At 60.4% G+C, this 25,646-nt stretch overlaps 9 protein-coding genes across 12 annotated transcripts; 3 read left to right on the forward strand and 6 right to left on the reverse strand.

The window, feature by feature from the left end:
• Positions 1–484: 484 nt before the first annotated feature.
• Positions 485–3,018, reverse strand: LOC62_01G000655 (uncharacterized protein). 2 transcript variants are annotated; one of them, XM_062767104.1, is made up of 8 exons: positions 2,433–3,018; positions 2,303–2,379; positions 2,101–2,246; positions 2,030–2,063; positions 1,269–1,703; positions 1,044–1,221; positions 846–992; positions 485–761 (listed from the first exon to the last, which is right to left on the reverse strand). In XM_062767104.1, exons 1-8 carry the CDS (start codon positions 2,976–2,978, stop codon positions 513–515), a joined length of 1,812 nt encoding a protein of 603 aa, XP_062623088.1. In that variant the 5' UTR covers positions 2,979–3,018; the 3' UTR covers positions 485–512. The 2 variants fall into 2 exon arrangements, with proteins under 2 accessions (XP_062623088.1, XP_062623089.1); XM_062767105.1 differs by having other exon boundaries at positions 846–1,221.
• A 513-nt stretch (positions 3,019–3,531) lies between these two features.
• Positions 3,532–4,389, forward strand: purU (Formyltetrahydrofolate deformylase; the record flags this gene model as incomplete). The annotated part of the gene is made up of 1 exon (XM_062767106.1): positions 3,532–4,389. One exon carries the CDS (start codon positions 3,532–3,534, stop codon positions 4,387–4,389), a length of 858 nt encoding a protein of 285 aa, XP_062623090.1.
• Positions 4,390–4,457: 68 nt separating this feature from the next.
• Positions 4,458–5,368, reverse strand: LOC62_01G000657 (uncharacterized protein; the record flags this gene model as incomplete). Its single annotated transcript, XM_062767107.1, has 4 exons — positions 4,458–4,495; positions 4,534–4,682; positions 4,732–4,820; positions 4,862–5,368. The coding sequence occupies 4 exons, from the start codon at positions 5,366–5,368 to the stop codon at positions 4,458–4,460; spliced, it is 783 nt and encodes a 260-aa protein (XP_062623091.1).
• Positions 5,369–6,286: 918 nt separating this feature from the next.
• On the forward strand, positions 6,287–7,780 carry ACTZ (Actin-2; the record flags this gene model as incomplete). The annotated part of the gene is made up of 6 exons (XM_062767108.1): positions 6,287–6,402; positions 6,473–6,503; positions 6,547–6,611; positions 6,689–6,887; positions 6,928–7,540; positions 7,578–7,780. The coding sequence occupies exons 1-6, from the start codon at positions 6,380–6,382 to the stop codon at positions 7,778–7,780; spliced, it is 1,134 nt and encodes a 377-aa protein (XP_062623092.1). The 5' UTR covers positions 6,287–6,379.
• A 166-nt stretch (positions 7,781–7,946) lies between these two features.
• CYBL_2 ((S)-mandelate dehydrogenase, mitochondrial) lies at positions 7,947–10,073 on the reverse strand (the record flags this gene model as incomplete). Of its 3 annotated transcripts, XM_062767109.1 has the most annotated exons (14): positions 7,947–8,041; positions 8,085–8,302; positions 8,340–8,413; positions 8,452–8,548; positions 8,586–8,680; positions 8,732–8,956; positions 8,993–9,153; positions 9,194–9,263; positions 9,299–9,405; positions 9,438–9,520; positions 9,557–9,606; positions 9,645–9,669; positions 9,716–9,885; positions 9,930–10,073. In XM_062767109.1, 14 exons carry the CDS (start codon positions 10,071–10,073, stop codon positions 7,947–7,949), a joined length of 1,614 nt encoding a protein of 537 aa, XP_062623093.1. The 3 variants fall into 3 exon arrangements, with proteins under 3 accessions (XP_062623093.1, XP_062623094.1, XP_062623095.1); XM_062767110.1 differs by having other exon boundaries at positions 8,586–9,153; XM_062767111.1 differs by having other exon boundaries at positions 8,085–8,317; positions 8,586–9,153.
• Positions 10,074–10,402: 329 nt separating this feature from the next.
• FRE4 (Ferric reductase transmembrane component 4) lies at positions 10,403–12,598 on the reverse strand. The gene is made up of 4 exons (XM_062767112.1): positions 12,430–12,598; positions 11,623–12,381; positions 11,470–11,565; positions 10,403–11,431 (listed from the first exon to the last, which is right to left on the reverse strand). The coding sequence occupies exons 1-4, from the start codon at positions 12,498–12,500 to the stop codon at positions 10,477–10,479; spliced, it is 1,881 nt and encodes a 626-aa protein (XP_062623096.1). The 5' UTR covers positions 12,501–12,598; the 3' UTR covers positions 10,403–10,476.
• Positions 12,599–13,130: 532 nt separating this feature from the next.
• On the reverse strand, positions 13,131–20,933 carry PRPF8 (Pre-mRNA-processing-splicing factor 8). Its single transcript, XM_062767113.1, has 6 exons — positions 16,306–20,933; positions 16,117–16,157; positions 16,060–16,078; positions 15,734–15,868; positions 15,668–15,684; positions 13,131–15,575 (listed from the first exon to the last, which is right to left on the reverse strand). Exons 1-6 carry the CDS (start codon positions 20,862–20,864, stop codon positions 13,279–13,281), a joined length of 7,068 nt encoding a protein of 2,355 aa, XP_062623097.1. The 5' UTR covers positions 20,865–20,933; the 3' UTR covers positions 13,131–13,278.
• A 525-nt stretch (positions 20,934–21,458) lies between these two features.
• On the forward strand, positions 21,459–22,916 carry PBY1 (putative tubulin--tyrosine ligase PBY1). Its single transcript, XM_062767114.1, has 6 exons — positions 21,459–21,599; positions 21,683–21,798; positions 21,837–21,895; positions 21,940–22,025; positions 22,097–22,175; positions 22,223–22,916. The coding sequence occupies exons 1-6, from the start codon at positions 21,552–21,554 to the stop codon at positions 22,888–22,890; spliced, it is 1,056 nt and encodes a 351-aa protein (XP_062623098.1). The 5' UTR covers positions 21,459–21,551; the 3' UTR covers positions 22,891–22,916.
• Positions 22,917–23,029: 113 nt separating this feature from the next.
• On the reverse strand, positions 23,030–24,450 carry CG17119 (Cystinosin). Its single transcript, XM_062767115.1, has 4 exons — positions 24,095–24,450; positions 23,457–23,994; positions 23,261–23,383; positions 23,030–23,201 (listed from the first exon to the last, which is right to left on the reverse strand). The coding sequence occupies exons 1-4, from the start codon at positions 24,208–24,210 to the stop codon at positions 23,118–23,120; spliced, it is 861 nt and encodes a 286-aa protein (XP_062623099.1). The 5' UTR covers positions 24,211–24,450; the 3' UTR covers positions 23,030–23,117.
• Positions 24,451–25,646: the final 1,196 nt, after the last annotated feature.

Below are 25,646 nucleotides of genomic sequence, written 5' to 3' on the forward strand. Positions count from 1 at the left end.
GGCACAGCACCGTGCTGGTAGGTCCACAGGCAGAGGACAGACACGGAGACGACGAGCAGAGACGAGTGCAGAGGTGGGTATGGTAGGTGCAGGCTGCTTGTGCCACACCGCCAGCCCAAGGTCCCCCACACACGGCACACATCACATCCCGCTACATATCCCGCTACATGTGAGTAGCGTGCGTGCGGTCGAAGACAGCATTGGTGTAGGTCCGCAACCAGGGTGGGTATGGTAGGTGTTGCGCTGCGACACACAGCCGGAACGGTGCCTCCGTCAAGTGCCTACTGACGCACTGACATGGCGATAGGGTATAGACAGTAGAATGCAGCTATGGATGCAAGTTCAACAGAGTAGGCGTAGGGCCACAAGGTGCACCAGCCACAACCAATCGAGCACATACTAACATCGTCACGATCTGTACAACAAACACAACACAACACAACGCGCGCACGCACGCACGCACGCACGCACGCACGCACGCACGCACGCACGCACGCACGCACGCATGTTCGCTACGGCAGCTTGCTCATGAGCAGCCACGTGTCCATGTCGCCAATGTCGTCGTTCATCGTCGCGCTCATGTCGATCGTGCGCAGCTCGTACCCGTACGCGTCCATCGTGGAAATCAGATTGAGCGCGAGGATGCGCGCCGCGCTGACCTGCTGCCCCTGCGACGTGATCCACGGGTTGCCCTTGAGCTTGACCTGTGTTGCGCCGCGCTCCTTTTCGCGGGTTTCTTGGATGCCGTAGGGCCACGAGTTCTGCGGTGGGCGTAAGTAGGTTGACGACGAGGGGTGACGGGGGTGGGTGAAGGTGCCACACGCCACACCACCCCACACACTCACATGCACCACCTGCACAAACGCCGCCTTGATCGCCTCGTTCGGCGGGTCGATAATCCGCACCTTGTCGTACTCGTTGAACGTGATGCTGAAGATTGAGCGCTGGACGGGGGGTCCCGAGCGGAAGATGAGCGTGTCCTTGTCCCATTGCTGTGTGGCATCAGCGCCGTGCCCGCCACCGCCTTGAGCGCCCACACACACCTTCTTGCTCATGTCGGCCGTAGAGTCCAGATGCCAGCCGTTGCTCGACATGCCGAACAGCAGGTGGATCATGAAGCGGCGGCTCGGGATCGCCTCCTTGCCCTGCCCGTACCACGGGTTGCCGCGGCACTTGATCTCGAACGCGCGCGTGTTGCCGCCGTGCCCGTCGAGGAAGTACCTGTGTAGCCGTCAGCGCCCCACACAGCCTCGCTGACGCCGACGCACTGCTGCTGGATACCCTGCGGCCACGCGCGGGTCACAATCTCGCTCAGCACCGTGCTCATGTGCTCTGGGAAGTTGAGCAGCCGGATCTTGTCCGTCGAGGAGAGGAGCATCGCCGCGAACGCGGGCGGCGAGGCGCTCGGCCCCGCCGCTGGCGGTGGCGGCGGCGCGCTCGCTGCTGCCGGCGGGGGCGGGAGAGGGGCCTTGATGTCCGCCGCTGGCGGGGGCGGGAGCGGCGCCTTGACGTCCGGCTTCCAGCTGCCGCCGCTGCGGTCGACGACGTCGTGGCCGCCGCCTTGCCCGCCTAGCCGGTGGACCGGGTCGTTGCCGTAGTATGGCGGTGGCTGGGCCGCACCGCCGCCGCCACCACCGCCTGGCGTGATGTTGTTGCTGCTTGCCTTGTTGCTGAAGATGCCCATGGTTTGTGAGTAAGTACGGCTTGAGGGCAACGATGGCCGCGAGCGACTGGCGCCTTCTTATATTGCGGCCTTGCGGGCTGGCGAAACTCAAGTGCCCGTCTCCGTGCGTCGTCAATAACATTCCCCGGCTTGGCGCGTCCAGCCATGACGGCACCTAGGCACCGACGGACAGGTGCCCCGAGGCAGTGTTTACAAGTGTCACAGAATTACATCGCTATCTCAAGGCAGTGCATGCGACCCACCATGAGCCAAATGGCTAGCTACACATCGGCATCCATGTATGCGGATGACACTGGCCCACACCGGTCCCCCGCATGTACGGCACGCCACCCGACTCCAGCTCACACGTCCTCCCGGCCCGTGAGGAACCAAGTATCGACTAGAGAGTCAGCAACAGACGTCGCCCGCGCACGCACCGCTCGTCACGTCCGAGTTCTCCCCTCCACCAGTCCCCTGGTCCATGCCGATGCTGCCAAACACCTCGTAGCCCAGGCCGTCAAACGTCTCGAGCAGCTCGTGCAGCGCAAGCCGGATAGGAATCTCGTCCTTTCGTCCTGGCGTGCTGTGGCCACAGTCAGCTCGCGATCGCCGCGCTGCACGCCACGGCTCGCTCCTCACAATGGGTAACCTTTCAGCTTGAACTCGTGCACACGTGGTGCGATGGCTTCGGATTTCTGCACACCAGCCGGCCAGTTCTGAACGTATCAGTCGGATCAGCGCCACGCCTCTGGCGGGTGGCACGACTCACACTGAACAGGCGGACAAACTGCGCGGTAACAGCCTCTGGCGCATCAATGATCCGGATGCGATCGCTCGACCAGAAGGAAACCACAAAGAACGTGCGCTCGACGCGCTGGCCCTCGTCGCGGAAGTAGAGAGTGTCCGTGTTGTTCGCCGAGTGCGCCGTGCCCGTGTTGGCCGCCAGGCCCCATCCCTCAGCCAGCATGGCCGAGAGGATGCGCATCACCAGCCGGCACGCTGGGATCGAGTCGTTCTTGCCCTTGACAGTCCACGGGTTGCCCTTGAGCTTGTACTCCACTCCGCCGTTGCCCAGCTCCTCGACCTTCTGGATCCCCTTGCTCCACTCTGATGGGATCAGTTTACCGAGCAGCTGGTACACGTCCGAGGGGAAGCCGAGCGCCATTATGCGGTCCGACCTGCGCAGCGTGAGCGATCCGACCTTGCGCCGTCGGAACGGGGTCGCCGAAGCTGAAGATGAAGACGCGTGTGCTGGTGGTGGCGGACCGCCTTTGCTGACAGCATCGTGGTAGGACGGTGGTGGGGCCTTGGACATGTCAACAGTCGTGAATGGTGAGTTGGAGGATTCAATGTGGATGCGGTGTTTGTGTGTACCTGTGCTGATTCTCGCATCGATGGAATGTGGACAGAAGGAAGACTGCGAAGGATGGGGGTGTTGACCTGCACAGCTTATGACGTCGTGCCGCGATCTACAAAGTCACTGGGCGAGTATTCGGTCGGCGCGTCGCCCCCGGTGTGAGCACGAGGTCCATACTGTTACCACAGGGTACATGGGTACAACACCGACCTCGGTATCGAGCTCGGGAACTACACATGTATGATCCCCCATGCTCGGGCGTGGGGCACATTCAATCCTCAACCTGCCGCCGGCCCGAGGACGCGAGGACGCCCAGACGCGACGCGCGCGACTGCCTTGCTTCCGTTTCAGCCACGTGTTTCCACGTGACTTGCCTTCGAGTCGAGATCGTCGAGACTTGCCGCGTCGGATTGTTCATCTTCTGGTCGGTCGGTTGGGTTGTTGGCCAAACACAACTTGAGCACTCACTCCTTCCACTCCTTCCTCTCACACACCTCAAGACCATCTCAACATGGCCAAGGTCGACCACATCCTCACCCTCTCGTGCCCCGACAGGCCCGGCATTGTCCACGCCGTCACCGGTGTGCTTGCCTCGCTCGAGCTCAACATTCTCGACCTGCAGCAGTTCTCGGACCCAGTCTCGGACAAGTTCTTCATGCGCGTGCACTTTGGCTTCACCGAGTCGGACGAGGCTTCCCAGCTCAAGCAGCCATTTGAAGAACTGTCGACAAAGTTTTCGTTCGACTACTACGTGATCCGCCCCGCCGCGCGCAAGACCCGCGTCCTCATCATGGTGTCCAAGATCGGACACTGCCTGAACGACCTGCTGTTCCGCATCAAGGAGGGCAAGCTCAACGTCGAGGTCCCCATCATCGTCTCCAACCACCCCGATTTCGCCCAGCTCGCTGCCAACTACGGCATCGAGTTCCGTCACCTCCCCGTCACCAAGGACACAAAGGACACGAATACGCAGCAGATTCTCGACGTTGTCAAGGAGTTCGACATTGAGCTCGTTGTCCTCGCCCGTTACATGCAGGTTCTCACGCCTCGTCTCTGTTCCGAGATGAGCGGCCGCATCATCAACATTCACCACTCGTTCTTGCCTAGCTTCAAGGGCGCCAAGCCCTATCACCAGGCCTACGAGCGCGGCGTCAAGACCATTGGTGCGACCGCCCACTTTGTCACGGCAGACCTTGACGAGGGACCCATCATCGAGCAGCGTGTTGCTCGTGTCGACCACGCAATGAGCCCCAAGGAGCTCGTCGAGGAGGGCTCCAACATCGAGAGCCAGGTACTGGCAGCTGCTGTCAAGTGGACAACGGAGGGACGAGTGTTCCTCAACAAAACGAAGACGGTTGTCTTCGCTTAGACGTCGCCGACAACGGTGGTGGCAAGTCGTTGCTCCGATGTACCGTTTATTCGGCAGCGATAAGGGATTCATGCAGCATCACGTCGAGTGAGGAACCAAGTGTCCACTGGTGGGGTCAGCAACGTGCCGCCCCTTCTCACGCACCACTTCTCATCTCCTCGTCGTGATTGTTGCCGTCGAACCCTCGATCCATGCCGATGCTGGCGAACAACTCGTATCCCAGGCGGTCAAGGTCTTCGATTAGGAAATGCATCATACCTCGGATCGGGACCATGTCCTTGCGTCGATTCTCGCTGTGCAGCTGTTAGTAGTCGGTCACCACGCTTGAAGGCCGGTCCTCACAATGGATAGCCTTTCAGCTTGAACTCGTGGACCTGCGGCGCGATGGCCTCCGACCTCTGGACACCGTTCCACCAGTCCTGCTGGATCAGCTGGGCCGGATCACCTCCACCTCCACCTCCGCCCTACTCACGCTGAACGTGGCCACAAACTCGTCATGGGCAGCCTTTGGCGCATCAATGATTCGTATGCGATCACCTCGGGGGAAAGCAATGGCGAAGAATGACCGCTCGACCGGCGGAGTCTTCTTGAAGAAGAGCGTGTCGGTGTTTTCCAGTTGGCGCGACATTCGCGTGCTGAGAGCTAGGCTCCAACCTGCCGCCGACAGCGCCGAGAGGATGCGCATCAGCAAGCGGGCCCCGGCGACCGCGTCCCACTGGATAGCCTGCCATGGTATGCCCCTTAGCTGGTACTCTACGCAGCTGTCGCCCAAGTCCCAGTAGTTCTGGATCCCCTTCCTCCACTCGGCCGTGATGAGTTTGTGGAGCAGCCTGTAGATCTCGGGTGGGAAGTCGACCATCAACATCGAGTCTGAGGACCGCAACGTTATCGACGCTGCCTTGTGTGGTCGTCGCAATGGTGTTGCCGAAGATGAGGCCGTTGATGCTGAGGCCTGCGGTGGTGGTGGGGCTTTGGGCATGTTAGCGACGACGCTGGTGGTTAGTGGGGAAGAAGTCAATGGGGATATGGTGCATATACCTGTGCTGGTGGCATTGATGTGCATGGATGTAATGCTCGACGGGTGGCAACAGGTGAGCACCGCACGTCGGGTTCCTGAAACACCTCCACCGCTTGTCTTGGCGGTTGTGAGTGTTGCGGTGCAGATGGTCGTTGTCGTCCTCGACGCGAAAAGGCCGCGTTCATGCAGAGTCGCGTCGTGCAAGGACGAAACGGCCGAGAACTTGCACTCTCTTAGTACACCTTCCCTGAAGTACAGTGTGTTCGTGTTGCGCGCTGTGCGAGACAAGGCAATGTGGGCGTCGAGTGTCCAGCCCTCGAACGACAGCGCAGAGCAGTGTGAGTGAGGCAAACTTGGAGCCCTGCCAGCCCGCTGATGATGATGACGACGAGGCGAAGGACGCCGACTGGAGCTGGGTGTCGGCGCTCCGTTTGTCTACCACGTCCTGGTAAGATGGGGGAGGATCGTCGGCCATGGTTAGTGTGAAGTGTCAAAAGTGATAGCGATGCGGGTTAGGTGGGATATATGTATGCTCTATGCCGCTCGTTGACAACTGGTGGGTGCTATGCGCGTTCCTTGCAGGTACAGGAAAGCAGTGAGTTGTGCGACGACAACAACAACCGTGGTGTGGGCGCCATGCACCAATCTGAAACACGGCAGTCCTGAGGTCCTAATCGTCGCCTTGATTACAATCAACAATAATAATCACATTACAAACTCTCCTAATTCCTCTTCCTTAAGGAAATACTTATATCATCCTCCCCTCTAAACACAGGTCCACCTCGACGCGTCGCGGCCACGAGCCACCAGTCCGCCGTTGCTCGCTGCTGCTCGCTGTTCGGACGACGGCAACGGCAACTCGACAGACATCAACACTCCGCTGCATCGCCGCCGCCGCCACCGCCGCGACAAGCACCCTCAAGCGACACTCGGAACACTGTCCACGCAGAGGATACTCGCGCATCCTCCGCCATGACCACCGAGTTTGACGACGTGTACGTAGCTAGCCTGCTGGCTGGCTTCCTTTGGCGTCACTTGCCTTCCTCGCCGCTGACAACAATGCAGCCTCACGAACCAGCCGGTCGTCATTGACAATGTGCGTCTAGCGTTCGCTGCCAGTGCCCCGCTAACACCCGCAGGGCTCGGGAACGATCAAGGCCGGCTTCGCAGGCCAGGAGCAGCCGTCGTGCTACATCCCGTCGTTGTATGTTTAGCCCCGCCGCTCGTGCCGCCGAGTTCGAGCTCGAGCTCGCCGTCGCCGTCGCTAACCCACCCGCGCAGTGTCGGCCGACCAAAACATAACCGTGTAATGGCTGGTGCGGTCCAGGACGACATCTTCATCGGAAAGCGCGCACAGGAGCTCCGCGGCCTCCTCAAGATCCGCTACCCCATGGAGCACGGCGTCGTGACCGACTGGGACGACATGGAGCGGATCTGGAACTGGGTGTACACCGAGGGCCTCAAGGCCTTGTCCGAGGAGGTGGGTTCGAAGCCGCTATTGTGCATCGCTGACCCACCAGCACCCGGTGTTGTTGACCGAGGCGCCGCTGAACCCACGGCAAAACCGCGACGTTGCGGCCCAGATCTTCTTCGAGACGTTCAACGTCCCCGCCTTCTTCACTAGCGTGCAGGCTGTGCTCAGTCTGTACTCTACCGGAAGAACAACGGGTATCGTACTCGACTCGGGCGATGGCGTGACACACGCCGTGCCCGTGTTCGAGGGCTTCTCTATGCCGCACGCGATCCAGCGGATAGACCTGGCCGGACGTGATGTGACGGACCACCTGCAGCTGCTCCTCCGCAAGGCAGGGCACTACCTGCACACATCGGCCGAGAAGGAGGTCGTGCGCACGATCAAGGAGAAGACATGCTACCTGTCTGCCAACCCCACCAAGGAGGAGAAGGACCACGCCGGCGCGTGGGAGGAGTTCCGCCTCCCGGACGGCAAGGTCATCCAGCTCGGCACGGAGCGGTTCCTCGCCCCCGAGATCCTGTTCAACCCGGAGCTCGTGGGGCAGGAGTACCCCGGCGTGCACCAGGTCATTGTCGACTCGATCAACCGGACAGACATGGACCTGCGCAAGGCGCTCTTCAGCAACATTGTGCTATCGGGCGGCTCGACGCTGTGCACTGGTGAGTGTGATGTTGTTGTGGGTGTACTGACGCGCAGGCTTCGGCGACAGGCTGCTCAGCGAGGTGAAGAAGATTGCGCTCAAGGACGTCAAGCTCAAGATCTACGCGCCACCAGAACGAAAGTACTCGACGTGGATTGGCGGCTCTATCCTCGCGGGCCTGAGCACATTCAAGAAGATGTGGGTCTCGGCGGACGAGTACAAGGAGGACCCGGACATCATCCACAAGAAGGCCTTCTAGGTGGCCACATCTTCAGGGCGCGCGCAGATACGCCCCGCGCGCGCCGCGATTGCATTAGTCTGTAGAGAACCGCGGATATATCCCGGCACGTTATACTTTGTCATGTATACCACCATAAGAGGTACGCGAGGGGTGCGGCGTGCAAGATATGCGTGCATAGAGGGGTCTACAATTTGGATGTGTCGAGGTACTCTGGTCCGAGCTGGTCGACGCTCGTGACGCCGAGGAGCTTCATGCCGATGTCGATTTCCTCCTGGAGGACTGGAGGTGTCAGCTGAGGTTGCGCGAGGATCTAGCTGCGCACTCATGATCATCTTCTCGACGCCCTCGGATCCGTAAGCTGACACGGCGTGGATCGCGGGCCGTCCCAGGCCGACGGCTTTCGCGCCGAGGCAGAGCGCCTTGAGCACGTCGGTGCCGTGGCGGATGCCGCCGTCGAGGAAGACGCTAAAGTTGGGCTGGTGCAGCGTGTCGGGCGCGTGCTGGTGCACGTCGTACAGCGTTTTCAGTGGAGGCTGGGCACTGCGTGTAAGCTTACTACGGCGAGGTCGCAGCTCACAAGTCGAGCTGTCGTCCGCCGTGGTTGGAGAGCACGACGGCGTCGGCGCCCTTCTGGTACGCGAGGACCACGTCCTGTCGTCAGCTTCGTCCGTGGGATCGACAAAGCTCACCTCCCACGCGCCGATGCCCTTGATGACCACGGGCAGACCTGGGGCCAGGCTACGGATCCACGCGATGTCGTCCCACGTCATCTTGGGCTCGCTCATGCTGGCAGGTCAGTGTCTGAGGAGGAGGATTAACCTACCCGTAGTCGAGCGGTGCGCGGTTCAGCGGCTGCCCGTGTGGCGCGGGGCTGAGCTCCTGCGCGAGGATTCTGCGCTCTGTCTCGCGCTTACCGAGCTGCATGAGGTGAGCTTCAGACTTCCTAATAATGCACAAAGCTCCACCCACAATCGTCGTGTCCACCGTCAGCCAAATCGAATGCGCGCCGTTCTTGACCGCCTCGCGCACGGCCTCGGCCGACTGCTCGCGGTCAGGCTGCAGGTACAGCTGGTATCCGACCTGCTGGCCGTCCTTGGCGGCGGCCTTGACCTCGTCGAGGGACTTGGACGCGAAGTGGGAGAGGACCTGGAGGATACCCGCCTCGCCTGCACCGCGCGCGACTGCCGCCTCGCCCTGGGAGGTGAGTGCTGTGACGCTCCGGACACCTACCTCGGGATGTCCCATGCCGTTCCGTGCCGTCGGGGAGATGTACACTGGGATCGAGCTCTTGACGCCCAGCACCGTCGTGCTCGTGTCCGTGTTGCTCACGTCGCGCATCGTTCTAGGGCGGAAGTAGACGCGCTTGAAGGCGTTTGCGTTCTCGCCAAGTGCTGGGAATGAGCTTAATATGCGAACAACCACGAAGCTCACCAGCCTCAGTGTCCGCCCCGGTAGAGTAGTACGCCCACGCGTGGCGCGGCACGACGGCCTCGGCGAGGCGCTAGCGTTAGCTGCACGAAATCAAGATCAGCTCACTTCCAAGTCAGAGAGCGAGACGACCGAGTTGATGCCAAACATGGCATCGCGGGTAGCCTGGATCCGCTGCTCCTCCTCCGAGGTCTCCTTGGAGAGGGTGTACAGGGCTGTGGTCAGCCGAGCTCGAGTCATAACTCACATTCCTCGTCGAGCTGCCCGACGTACTGGTCTGGGCGGATGTACTTGTCGAACGTGGTCGGCGGGTGGATGCTGTGGAACAGCCTGGGCGTCAGCGAGGAAGGAAGGGTTACCACTTACTTTGACACGTCCTTGCCGCCGTTCTCGGCGAGGATCTTGCTTCCTCCGGGCTGGGGTCAGCTGTGCCATGCTCGTCCTCCTAGCTCACATGACGGTCGAGGAAGTCGGTCACACTGGTGGTCAGCTCTGACAATGACGTATAAGAAGTAAGCTGCTCACTCGTACACCTTGCCGTCGATGGCGATCCACAGGCTCTTCGAGTGCGAGTGCTTGGCCAGCTGCGCGAGCGAGATCTTGCCTCCGGTCGCGATGCTCCCCGCCGACGCCTTGGCATGGGGAGGGGCCTCGGCCGCAGCGGGCTCGGAGAGGGCGAGGAAGGTCGCGCCGGCCTGGGGTGTCAGCTGGGGAAAGTACCATATACCAGCGGACCCACGCCCAGCGCGGCAGCGGCGAGGAGGCGCGCCGTGCGGGGGACAGCACGCGGCGCTGCCGACGACGTGCTCGACGCGCGCACGGGCACGCTGCGCGCTGTGCGGAGGGCCGCGCGCGCCAGCGGACGCGCGAGGGTCAGTGTCATTTCGGTGAGTGAGTGGGAGAATGGAGAATGTCAAGAGGCAGGAGGGAGATGGTTACCTCTTCATCTCCATCCCCCGGTGGACAGCCGTTGTAGTCTCAGCGGCGCTTGGTTGGGCCGAACGTCGGCGGTCGGTCCCTCGGACGGACGGAACGCGACTTTCCGCGCGGTTGGTGGTAGTCAGTCTGCTTGGCTCATAGGCGATCGGCTCACGACCGATGCCATCACCACTTTCGGTCTTGTCCGACCCAATAATCTTGGCTCTGTTGCCAAACTCGGCCGAGTGTCTTTATCAGCGGGCAACAACGATCCACCCACGCCACACCACCTGGTATGAAGAATCGGATACATAATGTGATGGATGCAAGCTCTAGATTTCTACTGACTGCTGATGCGACGGCCCCCTCTACAATTGGTACGCTTCGGCGTGGAACCCAATACCACCGGCGTTGACTCGGCCGCTAACACTGATACCAGCGACGGCGTTGCGCGCCTCCATCACGAGCCCTTCTGGGCCTGCAGCGACGACGGCAAGTCCACCGTGGGCGGATTCCGGCTTCTCACTCGCAGTCTCGGCATCCTGTGAGCCGCCCGGAAGCGCGGCTCGCACGAGCTGAGCCACTTCGGGGCGGTATGGCGACAGCGTGGTCGACGCTGGGAGGACGTCGGGCATGGGCGGCATGGGGAACGGCGGGTCCGTGATGTACAAGCTGTAGGTAAGGTTGACGCCGAGCGGCTTGGCGAGATTGTCAAGATAGGCGAGCGTCGGCGCGAGGGCGACAATCGTCGACATGTCGCGCACGACCCACGCGACGTCGACATTGTCGGGGCCCTTGCCGGCCTTTCGTCGGCTGAGCGCCTCCTCGATCGTTCCCAGAAGGAAGGTGACACCCGAGCCGCCGGCAACAACAAGCACTGTCTCGTACTCGCCCAGGTCCATCTTCAGGCCGCCGTAGGGGCCGTCGATCATGACGGTGACACAGCGTCCGGGGTGGTCGTGCCCAGGTTCGAGCTTGCCCTCGGCCTCGGCCTTAATGAACGCCTCGCGCTCCTCGTAGTCGTCGCCGGTTTCGAGGGACGTGCAGTCCGAGGCTATCTCATGCAGCCGCTTGGTCCAGTCGCCGCAAACCTTGGCGTAGAGGGTGATGCCGCGGGGACCGCCAAGGACGTTGGGCGGCGCATTGGTGATGGTGAACGGATGGGCCTCGAACAGACCGGGTCCACGGAAGACGCGGATGAAGACGTGTTGTGTGGGGAGCCAGCCGGCGTCGCAGTCAGGAATGTGGATGAGCGTGAGCGTCGGGTCGACGGGAACCAGCGTCGCGTCCTTGAAGCGGTAGCGGAGGAAGCGGGCAATTTGGCTGCATGGGTTAGCGGAGAAGTCATGCTGGGAACCCACTCATAGCCGTAGAGCGCGATGCAGGGGTAGTACCAAGGGAAGGCATAAGGTGTGTGGTAACCGACCGCTGTGAACAGACCGACGACGAAGAGAATGCTGTGCGCGTGTTAGCGGCGGCGACGGCTTCCCTCGTGCCTTCCTCGGCACACTCACTGGGCGATCCAGAAGAGCTGGTAGAACTTGCGGCGCACGGGCTTGAGGGAGGTAACCACGACCATGCACATCATGGCGTACGAGATGCACCCGAGCACTGTCTTCTCGGCCTTGACCTGGCTCCACTGCTTTGTCGAGATGAACTGGTTGAGCCAGAGGGATCCGTGGACCGTGGTGGCGAGCCACATGACGCGGCCGGCCCAGCGGTGGAGGAAGTTGTAGTGCTCGTACGAGAGGGAGGGGAGGAAGACGGGCAGGGGAAGCGGCGACTTGACGCTGAGCAGAATGATGAGCGGGAGGGTCGCGACGGCGATAAAGCCCGCGCGGTTCGAGTTCTGCCACAGCTCGGCCGAGGTGACGATGCACGCAATCACCGTGCCGGCGTAGCATGCGACGAGGAGCGCCTGCGCCAGCCCGAGGGAGAGGTACGAGCGGCGGCAGCAGTCTGCGACCTGGCTCTTCCAGAAGGTCATGTTTGGCATGGGGAGGGCCACGAGCGCAAAGCTCTGCCAGAGGGCGTACCCTGCCCTGTAGGTGCGCGCAAACACCGACGTGCTCTTCGCGCCCGTGTGCGCGGGCACAGCGGGCTCAACGACGGCCTGGCGCTTCATCGTCTCGCGGATCGCCAGGCCGGCGTACAGCCGCTTGGCGCGCCACGCGCGCACGACCCACGGGATGGACATGACCGTCGTGAAGGCCATGACCGACGTCCAGATGATGGTGAACTTGTTCTGCCATTGCGGGTCGATCGCGTACGAGCTGGGCGATGTTAGCTGGGGCTTCAGGCCGGATAGCTAGACAACACACTTGTAGATGTCGAACTCGGGTGGAGGTGCCTCGCCGGGGCTGAATCGCGGCGTGAGTACAGACGACGCCATGGTGCTCGTCGGTGTCGGATAGCTCCCAGGTATCGAGCGAGAGGGGCGACGTCGTGCTCTTGACCTTGCGCAGAGGTTATAATGGACCACGGAGCATGGAAAAGCGCAGTAGGAATGACCCTCGTCGTCGGTGGTTGCTTTCTGCAAGCTGACTGTGTGGCGCCTGGCCGCCTCCATCGCACTCGAGCGAGACGGGTGCGGCAAAGCGAGGCAAGCGAGGACACGTCATTCTTCCTGGCACGTTATCAGTCGATTTCGCGCACGGCAGTGAGGCCTTTTGTCAGGCTATTAGGAATCAGCTGTAATGAGACTCCAAGGCACGTAATGGGACGTCGATCAGGCACGTAAAGAGCGCGTCCTTTATGTCACTTAGCATTCCACAATCGCGATGCCCACAGACAGACACACGCAAAAGGAGACCGACCCTACTCCCCGAACCCGTCGCCTGACCCCTCAGGACCGGATTCTGTGCGGCTCGAACCGCGCACCTGTTGCCAAAGACCAACAGGCTTTCGACACCCGCCAAGCTGGCGGGTGGTACTCGGGGTTGTGGGCGCTGGGCTGTAGCCTGGTTGCGCCGTCGAGGCCACGACTGGTTGCCCACAGTCACGTCAACCTCCTCCCTCTACATGCACTGTCACTGCATTTTTAAACTGTATGAACGTGGTAATTGGTACAAGTGGGTCTCGTCGTCTCTCTGCCTACATCATGGCAGGCACTTTCTGTCTCTCTTTCTCTCTCTCATGAGTCTCTCTACACAAACCCCGAATCATACTGCTCATTCAAGAGCATTCTCGACGTCGGCGGCGTCGTCTCCCTCCATAGCCGCAAAGTTGAGGAAGGCCGCGGGGCGGTGCACGGGCGACCAGAACTTCTCAGGCGTGTCGAGGGTCAGGCTGGGCACAATCTTGTCCGACCAGCTCTGGGTGAGGCCGACACCGTAGTTCCAGACGCCTCCGTCGGGGACGAGCGTCGAACCGAGGATACGGTCCGAGAGGAGGAGCTGGACGCGCTCGGCCATGGACGGGTTGAAGCCCGCGTGCGCGCCCGTGACGTCCTCGTTCTTGCGGCCCCACTCGAAGCCGGCGACGGTGATCTCCCACGCGTTGAGCGACACGGAACCGGGCGTGAAGGCGCAGGTGACGCAGATCGAGTTGGGTCCCCACTCGGGGTTGGCCGCCATGATCTTGGCCTGCGTCGTGAGGTCAGCCGGCGCGAGGTGGTTGAGCTCCTGGCTCTGGGTCTTGATCCAACCCAGAGGCTCCATGTCCTTGAGCAGGAACTCGTGCTTGGGGAGCGCGGCGGGCAGCTCGACCGAGTTGGCAGTGCCGCGCTGGGGAATCCATGCAATCGCCTTGATCTCCTTGACCGACTTGTTGTCGGGAGGCGACGAGCCGTAGAGGTAGCCGACAACCTGGGTACGCAGGTCGGCGCTGACGATGAAGGTGCGCAGGATGTTCTTGGGCATGACGAACGTGAAGCCGCCGTCCTGGTTGACGTCGTCGTTGCCGACGTACAGGTGGTTGACACGGAGCGGCAGGTTGGTCGCGCTGATGGCACGCACACGCCAGTCCGACTTGGACGCAAACGTCTGCACCTCGTACTGGGTCGAAGTGACAGTCTGGATGACGTCACCGTGGATGTTGGTCGTCTGGGTCTGGACGGCCGTGACCTGGGCGGCGGCCTCGGTCGACTTTTCAATCTCGGCCATCTGCTGGCGCTGGATGGAAGGAGCCGAGATCTCCATACCGAGGATAATGTCACGGATTTCACTCGCGGTAAGCGAAGCGACGTTGACACTGTTGCGCTTGCCAAAGTCGGACAGGATGACGTCCTTGAGCGCGACTTCGACCTTCATCCATTCCTCGTCCGAGAGCGTGGGCCAGACGTGGTACGACTCGGTGATCGTGTTGCGGTCGGGACGCAGGATGATCTTGGACTTTTCGTTGTTGACGTGCAGCGCACGGAGGATGAGGATGAGACGCGAGAACGCAGTGTAGCTCGAGATGCTCTTGAGCCAGTCGTCGTACAGGTTGAAGAGCACGAGCTGGGGCTGCGTCGCACGGAGGATGAGGTCACCAAACTTCTCCATCTTGAGGGTAGCCTGGAAGGGAAGCTGGAGCTCGGATCCCTTGATGACAATGTTGGGGAAGTCGAGCAGGTGGACCTCGAGGGGGTCAAGCATACCCTTACGGGTGACAATGACCTGCTTGGGCTGCTCTTCGACGGGGAGCGAACGGATAAGCGCGGCGACTTCCTCGGCAGTCTTCCACTTGGCGAGCTGACCGAGACGCTTCTGACCGGCCCACACGGACGTGTGGATAATCTTGAGGAAGAGCTGGCCGGTACGGGGGTTGAAGATGAAAATCGCACCGTTGATAGGCTTGGTCGTCAAGTTGCCCTCGAACGTCTTGTGGATCGTGACACGGTACACGTTGGTGTCGTCGACGAACCAGATGACCTGGTTGGAGAAGAGCTCCGAGTAGTTGGACGAGTTGAGGTACGGCTCGGTAGGCTCGGACGAGTAGAGCTGGAGACCCTTGCGGATACGCTCGCGCAGGACGTAGAGCGCAGGGTTGGCCTTCATGATCTTGGCCATGGCCTGCTGCATGAGCGGCTTGAAGCCGGGGAACCAACAGCCGTAACCGGCGTAAATGTTGTACGCGAGGTCGATCGCGATGAGGGTACCGGTCGGCGACGGGTAAATGGACTGCGAGTCGGACGAGTAGTCGAGGTACTTGGCACGGGCATAACGCTCAATGTCGTGCGAGTCAAAGTCACCCCAGCGGAGCTGGACGTCGATCCAGAACTTGGCCGACGTGGTGCCGTCCATCGTGTCGCGGTTGTCGGTGAGGAGCGACGGCCGCGAGATCTGCCACTTGTGCGACGAGAAGAGGAGCAGGTCGGAGGCCGAAGAGTTCATCTTGTAACTCTTACGCGGGTGGACCTGCTCCTTCTGGACACTCTCGATGCTGAGGGCCTCCATCTCTTGGTCGAGGACTTGTGCCAAGTCCATGACGACGGACTCGTGGATCTTCTGCCACAGATGGGCGCGCATGATCTGAATGAGGGAGACTGTGGGGTGTCAGCGGGGGACGTGGGGGAGGCCGCAAACCGCGCGCTCGAGCAAACGAGCGCGGACTCGGCGAACAACTTTCTTTTCAAACTCGGGATTTTTCCATGCCTGGGACGTTAGCAAGGCCGTAGAAGGCGTAGAAGTCGTCGAGACTCACATGAAGATGCCCGTGAGGTCAAGTTGGACCTGGAAACCGACGTAAACGTTCGCACGATTGATCGTCGGCGACCACCAGAGCGTAAATCGACGGTTCGGAATTTGTGATAGACCGGAACGCTGCGCATTCGTGAGTCTGGGAGTGTTAGCATGAGTTGAAGAAGGTAGAAGGATGGCGGAGGAGGTGGTGGTGGTGTGCCACTTGACCTCCGCCACACTGGTGGTGGAGGGTGCGGAAGCAAATTTGCTTCCGTCCACCATAGTAAATTTGCCTCCGCCGAATGTGGCGATTTGACTTTGGGCCACCAAACACCTCCAACAACTCACTTCTTGTACTTCATCGACTCTGGGGGGTCAGCAGAAGCCATTGCGGGGGAACCGTACCTTCAAATCCGGACGATTTCTCCCAAAAGAGACCTTCCCAGCTGTTGTTGTTGAAGAAAAAGAGTGTGGTGTCAGTAAGAGGACTCTCGGGGTGGGTTGGGCGGAGGTGGGAGCCATAAAAAAAGTGCCACACTCAAAAGTGCCCACCCAAAAATGCTTCCGCTCCCACCTCCACCAGCCAGAACTTACGTGGGGAAGCCTGTGCCCTTGAAGAGCGAGTGCTCCAGAATGCCCTCGACACCGCCGAGCGCGGCGATGATATCAATACGGTACGAGTTAAGCTGCCACAGCTTGCCGTCGTGGCGCTGGTTTGTCCACCAGAAGGGGTTGGCGCGCAGACGGTGGTACTGCTGGAATGCGACGCGGACGCGCCATCCCTTGTCGTACGCGAGCGTGTGCCTGTCCTTCTGGAAGAGCGTGTTGATACGGGGGATACCGCGGTCCCACGAGTCCTCGAGGTCCTCGAGCGTGAGACGGCGGTTGGACGCCGTCGCCTCCTTGCGCTTCATGGCGTACTCGCTCCAGACACGCGCCGAGTCGAGGAACTCGGCCTCCCACGGCTGGATGTAACGGTACAGGTTGGGGATGAGCTGGTCCTCCTCGTGCGTCATACCCGAGCGGAAGTGGGTGATGCCTCCACTGTCGGTCTGCTTGGACCAGCGGAGGTCGGACGTCGGGATGAGGACGAAACCCATCGACAGCATACCGAGACCACCCAGCTCCTTGGGCGAGTAGAAGACGGCCGGCGGGAAACGCGAGGGCATCTTCGAGTTGAGACCAATCTTGACACGCGTCTGGACCTTGTTCTCGGCCTTGACGAGCGAGTCGAGTAGCTCTGGGGTGGTGACGACTGCCTCGCGGTAGTAGGTCATGAGACCGATCAGAGCCGTGTTCCACTTGTTGATAATCTTGGAGAAGGTGGCCGAACCAGACGACATGAGCACCTGGCGGATACGGTTGTTAAAGTCCTGGATACCCTGGTCCGAGACGCGGAGGAAGGCCTGGGCGGTGCGCTCCTTGGTCGACTCCTGCACGAGGTTCCACACGCCGTCCTTGAGCGTGTACTGCTCGCCCTGCTCGGTTCGGACACGGGGCAGGATACGGACCTCGAAGCCCGACATGGAGAACAAGAGCTGCGGGTTGTCCTTGGAGTAGACCGAGACCATGGTGTCCTCCCACTCGATGGTGGTGAGCGAGCGGGGCAGCGACGACTTGACGTTCCAGTAGACACTGCGGCCGAGGTTGACGTCGTGCTTGTTGAGACGCATACGGCAGTCGCGGGGCCAGCAGCGCTTGTTGTTGTAGCCGATCATGTTTTCGTTGTTCGGGTCAGGCTGAACCGACAAGTACCTCTGGATGAGATCACGCGCCTCCTCGGCAGTGAAACGGAAGAGGATGTGGATGCGGTCAATGTAACGCGAGTAGAAGCGAATGGGGTGACGGGTCTCCGTCGCCTGGTCGCGGTACTGCAGGAAGCCGTTGGGAGCGCCAGGGGGACCGGCCATCTCGGAAGCACGTTGGAGACCAAGGATGAGCAGGTCGAGCACGAGGCCGTAGTACTGGAACACAAAGCTCGAGAACTGCAGACCACGGATCATACCGTAGGCGTTGATGTGCGACATGTCCTTGAACGTAAGCGTCAAGTTGTTCTTGGCGGTGATGTAGTCGGCCAAGTTGTGGTCCATGATGAGACGGAGTAGACGGTTGAGCAGGGTCAGGTCGACCTTTTCGTACACGCGCGACAGGACCGTCTCCATCATGACGACACACTCGCCCTCGTTCGTGTCCCAAATGTCGGTGAGGTTGTTAATACCCTGGCACCACTTGTACACGAGGAGGGGAGGGGGCTCAGTGTCGGCAGGCTTGATCCATGCGGGGAAGAGGTGGCGCTTGTCACCCTCGTACCAGAGGAACTGGTCGAGGTAGGCGTCGGTGACCTTCTCCACAGGCTCAATGTCGTAGCACGGGATGAGCTTGTCGTACGTGTCGAAGAACTCGATACCGGCCTCCTTGAACGCACGCTGGGTGAGCAGCAGACGCTTGATACGCGACAAGCACTCGTGGGGGTTGTCGTAGGCCTGCTCGACGAGGGCCAGCTCCTCACGCTGCGACTGGTTGAGACGGCCGTGAACGCTGTACGCCTCCTTGAGCTTCTCGAGTGCGAGCACGAGCAGCTTGGTGTCGTGCTTGTACGAGAGAGGGGGGAAGGGGATGGGCGCAAACTTGCGGCTCTCGAGCCAGTGGACCGTGGAGGTGTAGATGGCGACAGCCTCCTCGGACGAGATGTAAGGACCGTCCTTGAGGTAGCCGTTCTGGCGCTCCTGCTCAGCCTTGAGGTAGAGACGGGTAAGACGACCCAGGTTCTTGCGCACGACAGCCTTGTCGACAGTCGCACCGCGGCGAATACGCTCACGGTTGTAGTGGGCGACCGAGGTCCACCAGTCCGACTTGGACTTGATGTAACGGAGGATAATGTTCTCGATCGGGGCAGGCATGCCGGGCACCTTCCATGGGATGTTGGCCTTCCAGCAACGCCACGCCTCGGACAAGTGCTGAAGGATCGTCTTGGCCTTGTTCTGCTTGATCGACTCGGGCATCATGTCGAGAATGTCGTGCATGACGGCGGCACGCAGCTCGAGGTCGAAGTGCGACTCGACACGCTGCTTGGTGACCGTCTTGGCGACACCCTTCGAGTTACGGCCCTCGAATTGACGTGCGAGCAGGTTGCCGAGCCAGCGCTCGAGCAGAGGAACGATACCGCGCATGAAGAAGAGCCACACGCGCCATCCGGGCTGCCAGAAGCCGACACCGGGACCCTTGCCGACGGGGCCCGTGTTGAAGCGCGAGTAGATGATGTGCTTGAGGTCCTTGGTCATGCGGATCTGCTTCATGAGCTTGTACTTGTAACGGTACATGCCCGTCAGCTGGCCGACGTGCGCAAACATGTACTGGAGACCGTCGGCAAGCTGGAAGGCGTCGACGTTGCCGAGACGGAACTGGACGTGGGCGTCGACAATGAGCTTGGTGAGACGCAGAATCTCGCGGATCAAGTGGAAGGCGTTACCGAAACGAGACTTCTTGCGCTCCTTGGTGGTAAGCGTCTTGATGGGCTTGAGGTTCATGTTGTAGTCGAGGTGCAGGTAGTTGAGGTTCTTGCGGTGAATGAGAAGGTTGAGCATGTTGTAACCCTGTCGGCAGACCTGGAGACCGGCCTCGACCCAGTCGAGCGTGGTCGACTGGAAGAACTTGGTGTTCTTCAACGAGCGGAACAGGTTGCGCTTGACCATGGGCTTGGGGTGCTTGTGGTGGAGCGCGTTGAGAACGTACACCTTGAGCAGCTTCTGGTACGAGACGCGGACCTTGACGGGCTGGTCGGGCGGGCAGTGCTCGAGGTACATGTTCTTGACCATGGGCACGTCCTGCGCGCGGCGCGTGTTGCCAGAGCGCTGGTTGTATGGGTAGGGCGCCCAGTATAGTGCAATGGCGTCAGCCGTCATGTCGTTCTCGAGGTCGCGGTTGTCCAGGAACGGCTCGAGCTCGTCGGGAAGCTCAAAGTCGTCGTCCTCGTCGTTTCCGTACCCAAACACCAGGTCCTCGTGAGGCACGAGCTCCTTGTGAGCCTCGGCAACCACACGCTGCGAGATGGGGTTGATGAGGGGGTCAAAGTAGAAGGCTGGGAGGTCGGGGTCGTCCGTCTTGATGTAGACGTTCTTGGGCTCGTGGTACAGGTCGATGTGGACGGAACGGGGGAGCGAGTTGTACAGGTGCGGGAAAGCGACCTTGTACTCTGAGCGGATGAGGCCACGGATAATGACCTTGTTGATGTCGTTGAACTCGTTCCAGTCCTCGTCAAACGAGTCCATGTCACGGTACATGGGCTCAAACTTTGGTCCACCGGGAAGCGCAATGTTGAGCGCCTTGGCCGTGAAGAAGCTCTTCTTGTCGAACAGGTAGAAGGCGTTCTTGTCCGTGTAGTCGCTCAGCAGCTGACGACCGATGCGGTACAGGTTGGACATTTGTGGCAGCGTGACCTGGTACGTCCTGTAGCTCGAACCATTGACCTGCTTCGTGTCCTCAAGCGGCTTAGGGTCATAGAACCAGTCGATGATCTCACTGTCGTCCTCCTCATCGAGCTCGAGCTGAATCGCCTCGAGTGGCTCCACGTCCAGCACGTTGTCTCCATAGTCCATCGGCGGCTCCTCGTCGTCAAATGGCGGGAATCGCATACGCTTAAAGTGGCGACGATCACGCTTCTCTCGACGCATCGCAAGCCACATGGACGCCCACTGTGCATGGTACACTGGCTCAATGACGCGCGGCACCTCGTTGACAAAGGTAATGGCACCCGAGACGTGGTACAGCACCTTGACCTCGCGCACCTGCTCCCACGGGTTCGGAATGTTCTCGAGGAGCTTCATCACCGCGTGGGGCACGTACTTGAGCGCGCCGAGGTGGACGCGCTTGTCGTTGCGGAACTTGCGGTTCGACATGTCGCCGTGGTCCTTGATAATTTTGCGGATGTGTTCTGGTGGCAGCTCGGCCTTGCCCATGTCGATACCGCCGCCGCCGCCGAGCCTGCGCTTCTCGTTGAAGCGCTTCTTCTGCATCTGTCGCCATTTCCGAGCCTTCTTCTCAATCTCGGCTTGCGAGAGCGTGCCGAAAAAGTCGCCCTCCATGCCGCGCGTGTCGCCGTTGGCATGGAAGCCTGGTGGCACGGCACCGAATCCTGGGGGCGGCGGGGCAGACATGGCTGGTGTCTGTCGTGTCGCTTGTCGCCCGTGCTGGAAGTCGGATGGATGGGTTGAAGTTGTTTGTCGAGGTTTCAACTCTTCGATGAGCTTGTTCAATCAATGGTGGCGAGAACGACAATCACAGAAACACCTGACTCGTGCCACGTGGCGCGGTTAGCGGTGAAAAATGCGTGTGGCAAAGGTGCGTCTTTTGACGCATTTACAACGGAAGGCGCGGTCTTCACCAGCTTCACTTAACTTTTACACAAAAGCGACAAAAAGGCATGCTCTCAAGAAATTAGGAATTAAACTGGTGGAGGAAAACTGAAGCGTTTTGCCAAATCATGCATGCATCAACTGTTGTGGATAAGTCGCAAAACGACATCAACAAGGCGGCGATCACTTCCTCGAGGCATCAATCATGCTTCCTTTCCGCGTTCGGCCCCGGCAGCCGGAGGCAGTATCGCGGGATCAAATACACGTGGCTTTGATCCCGTCACCTCCACCCCGGTCACAGGCAGGCGCGTCTCCTCCTGTTGACGTGATCAGGTCATGACGCCTTGAGCCGCGCCCGGACAAAGCAGCCCGGCTGTTAGGACATGGCCGACACCCGCTCGAACTCTTGTGTCCCATCGCACATTCCAACTTTGGCTCTCAACTTGCCAAAGCCTCGTTGCTCTACCCCCCCGCAGAAGCGCCGGCACAATGTCCCCTCTGCCAATATACGGAAAGAAGCCCGTGGTCCTGCTGACGGTGAGTAGGCGCGCACGGTGGCGAGGTGGTGACGCCGCCGGTGGAGGCCGGCCAGGCTGACCGAGGTTTCCCCACCCCCGCAGAATGACGACGGTCCACCTTCCTCCCACTCACCCAACATCTACTCCTTTGCCAAACTTCTCATTGAGAAGCTTGGCTGGGATGTGCGCGTCGTCGTGCCCGCGACGCAGAACTCATGGTGAGCTGTTGATGTCTGGTCCTCTAGCTCACACCCAGGGTCGGGAAGGGCTTCGCCATCACGCAGATCATCGACGCCAACTACTTCTATCCTCTCGGTGGGTCCGGTTGGAAATTGGCATATCCCACCTGACACCCCCAGAACCCGATGGACTCAAGGGCGAGATTACCACCAAGCGGAGGCCATTGAAGGAGGGCGAGAGCATGGAATGGGTGCTGCTTAGTGGTGTGAGTTGACACACGCGCCGAAACCTTCGCTTGTGAATTACCGGGATAGATCTGACAACAACCCGTCATAGACACCATCGACATGTGCCAACATTGCGCTGCACAACATCTACCCCGGCGAGATCGACCTGCTCATCTCGGGCCCGAACCGTGCGTCTGGATGGATACTTCAGCGCGATGATCCACTGACGCCTCAGACGGCCGCAACTCGTCCACCGCGTTTGCCCTCTCGTCGGGCACCATTGGCGCCGCCCTCGCCGGCGCCCTCTCGGTTCCCATTCCCGGCCCTTCCCTCGATGTGCCAAGTCTGCACAAGGAGCACATGCCGTGCATTGCCGTGTCGTACGGTGTCGTGACGCGGCCCGTGGAGGACAAGACGCTCGAGCTGGCCACGGACGTCGCGGTGGACGTGTGCAAGGCCCTGTTTGACGACTGGGGACACGAGGGCGGCGACGACCGCAACCCGATCCAGCTGTACAGCGTCAACATCCCCCTGGTCGAGTCGGCCATCACTAAGGAGAATCGCAAGGTGTGCTTCACGACCATGTGGCGCAACACGTACGGCCGCTTGTTTAAGCAGACCTCGGCGATCACCAACAAGGACTACAACCCCGGTGATGACCCAAACGCAGCCAAGGCCGCCAAGCCTGCGGAGGAGGACAGCGACCGGTTGCGATTCAGATTCGCGCCCAACCTCCAGCCCATGATCCTGCCTTCGGTGGACCAGCTGCCTGAAGGCTCCGACGCGTGGGCCTTTGCCCACGGCTACACGTCGGTGACGCCCATCAGGGCCGAGTATGCTGGCTTGTATGACGGCGGCCAAGGTTTCGGAAGCACTGGCGAGAGGTTCTGGAGCAACCTGTAGTTGTTGACATGCATCAATGCAATGAGCGTGTTGCCGAGGTTGGCGAGTTAGCAGAGCTCGAGTGTGGCAATCTGACCATTGTGAGTCAATCTCAGGGATGGCAAGTTTCGGGATGTCTTGAACCTGAGCTCGACATCTGGAATCGTTAAGGGTGCTTCATACAATGAATGATGCTACAAGGTGCTAATGGTATCAGACATCTATTGCTATAACAGTCTTGCTGTCGTCTATTGTTGTTGTTCTGGCTGCTCCTCCTCCTTTGTGGGTTCGGGGTACTCGACGTAGTGCTGGTAAATGAACAGGAAGTCGAACTGGCGTGGTCAGCAACATGCTCGGGATTTTCATCTTCCCCAAAACGAAAACCACTCACCAAGAAAGTGATGCCCGACATCCCGAGCTTGCCGGGATTGGCAATGATGCCGGCAGGCTGGCGGTCGATGAACACAGCCGAGATGACGAGCTGCAGGAGCGAGAAGATGCCGCCTGTGAGGTCCTGCGCGCGTGTGTCAGCACTGGCCTCTTTGCATGCGACGCTCGGGACGCGCCGCGCCATGCCCACTACTCACCAGGAAAATGGTCGTGATGGCAAAGCCCTGCACCGTCTGCAGCTTGTAGTTGAGGTACAGCTGGGGGATGTACTTTGTGATGGTGATGACGAGCTTGACGAACGACGTGTAGTAGAGGACGTCGAGGAACATGACCTTGCCACGGTAGAGTGCGATGGCCTGGTATGCTGCCGAGATGCCGATGAGGGCGATGAGGACGCGGACGAAGCGGCTCGGGGTGGTGGGTGCCGAGGCCGTCTTCTCGTCCTGCGTGAGGAGAGGGCGGCGCTCAGCGTCGACGAGCGCGTACGGGTCCGCCTCGTGCCTCTTCCTCAGCCACACGTAGTACCAGTGTTGGAGCAGCGTCAAGGTCGAGAAGGTGAACGCGTGGGCCGCGAACGCGAGGTCGGAAAACGACACTTGGGGGTAGTGGCCGTCGTGTCTGCGTGCATACTCCTCGCGTGCTGATTTCGAGAAGAGCGCGCCCGCGCACCAGATGAGCAGGCCGAAGAAGCCTATTGGGTTGAGGTAGACAAAGTCGGGTGAGAGGCCCTTGGTCCTGTGGTGGTTTGTGGTTAGCTCCGTCGTCTCCGAAACCGAGCCGTCGGCAGCTGCCGGCGGGCCGCGGTGGTGGTGGCTCAAGTAAGTGCCAAACTCACGATTTTCGCCTGTAGTTGAGCAGGAGCTGGGGGTAAAATGACACGCTCCACGCCGTGAAGTAGATGATGCCGCAGAGCGACGAGGCGATCTGCCAGACGATGGGGAAGAAGGTCATGGTGGTGGAAGTGGTGGCGAGTGGGAACGACGGTGGGGCAGTGTTTGTTGCGTGCTGTTGCAGTTTTGTAACGTGTGAGTGGCGGCCGTGTGCCACTCGAGTTTGTGGAAATGAGTTACGTCGACTCTAGCGTGATGGACGGAATGAATGGTGAAAACTGGGCGTGACGAGGATTTTGGCACGCGCTGGTGTTTGTTTTAACAAGAGACAAGAGAGACAAGAGAAGATGAAGAAGTCGAGATGACGATGCAGGTGTAGATGAAGTGTGTGCATGCGGTGCGGGTGCATGGGCACATTCATAAGCAGCCAGGGTTCAGAGTCGAGCAAGGATCCCGGCCGTGGCCGTGGCCGCGTGCATGCTCGGTGTGGTGGTGGCGGGGACGAGCCGAAGGTGACTTTGCACTGACTGTGCAGCAGTGTCGTCACGCGTCTCTGCACCTCGTCGTTGATTACAAACCTGACGCGATTCGAAGACGTGATCAGTGTTATCAATGGCGGACGGGGCTCCACCAGATTCGAAATTATTGGGAATAACTGCCACTCGGTGGTCACCGAAGTAGGCGGAGGGCAGCGACAGTGGAGTCGCCAGCCAGTGGATTCCAGAAAAGACGTGCTGGGTGTAACGCTGCTCGCTCCATGCACCATGCATGCATACTCGCAACAACATGATGGCCGGAGCAGGGCAAGGTCACCTGCGCACACTAGCTCGTGCTCACCATCGCGACTAGTCTCCTCCCTTTGTGCACACGCGCCGCGGCTCCACGCCCACCGAGTGAGTGAGACATTGCCGCCCCGCCCGCCCCACGCCGATCGGCTATGATCCGCGCACGCACGCACCGCCGTGGGAAGCGGGTTTGCCCGCCCAGGTGTTGCCCCAGCGGTTTGGATAGTGGGCTGGGGCGTGGGGGAGGTGGGTGCATGCACTCTTGGATGTAGGATGCATGCAAGTACCAGACTGCTGGCGAGGTACACAGCATGCACACTGCGGACTTGCAAGGTGCATTCAGAATGACGCAGGTGAAATCAACTATGAACTAACACGCACCACCTCCACCGCCACTACTGGATTCTTAGCCTTCCCCAGAGGCACCGACCTCGTACGAGGCAGCAAACTAGGCGGCCGATCGTGCAAGCGTGCGCTACTCATGCCTAGGCCAGGTCCATTGCCCTGCACTGCGCGCTGGTATCTAGCACTATGATGCGTTACGAGCTGAAGACACAATTGCCACCCGCCACTTCGACGGCCAGCTTGTGCAGCGTCGAGCGCGGGCAGGCCTGAGATGACTGAGATACGGCCTAGGACAGTGCCCACTTCCCCTGTGCTGCCCACTGGTCCCCATGAACGAACGTTACTGCTGTATTCCAGATAGCAGCTGGGAGGCTTCTGTTGCGGCGCCCATGGCCTCGGCAACCTCGGCAGGTTTGCTCTTGTTTGT

This window comes from Vanrija pseudolonga, chromosome 1, assembly GCF_020906515.1.
Source record: "Vanrija pseudolonga chromosome 1, complete sequence".
In the NCBI taxonomy this organism is placed as follows: Eukaryota; Fungi; Basidiomycota; class Tremellomycetes; order Trichosporonales; family Trichosporonaceae; genus Vanrija; species Vanrija pseudolonga.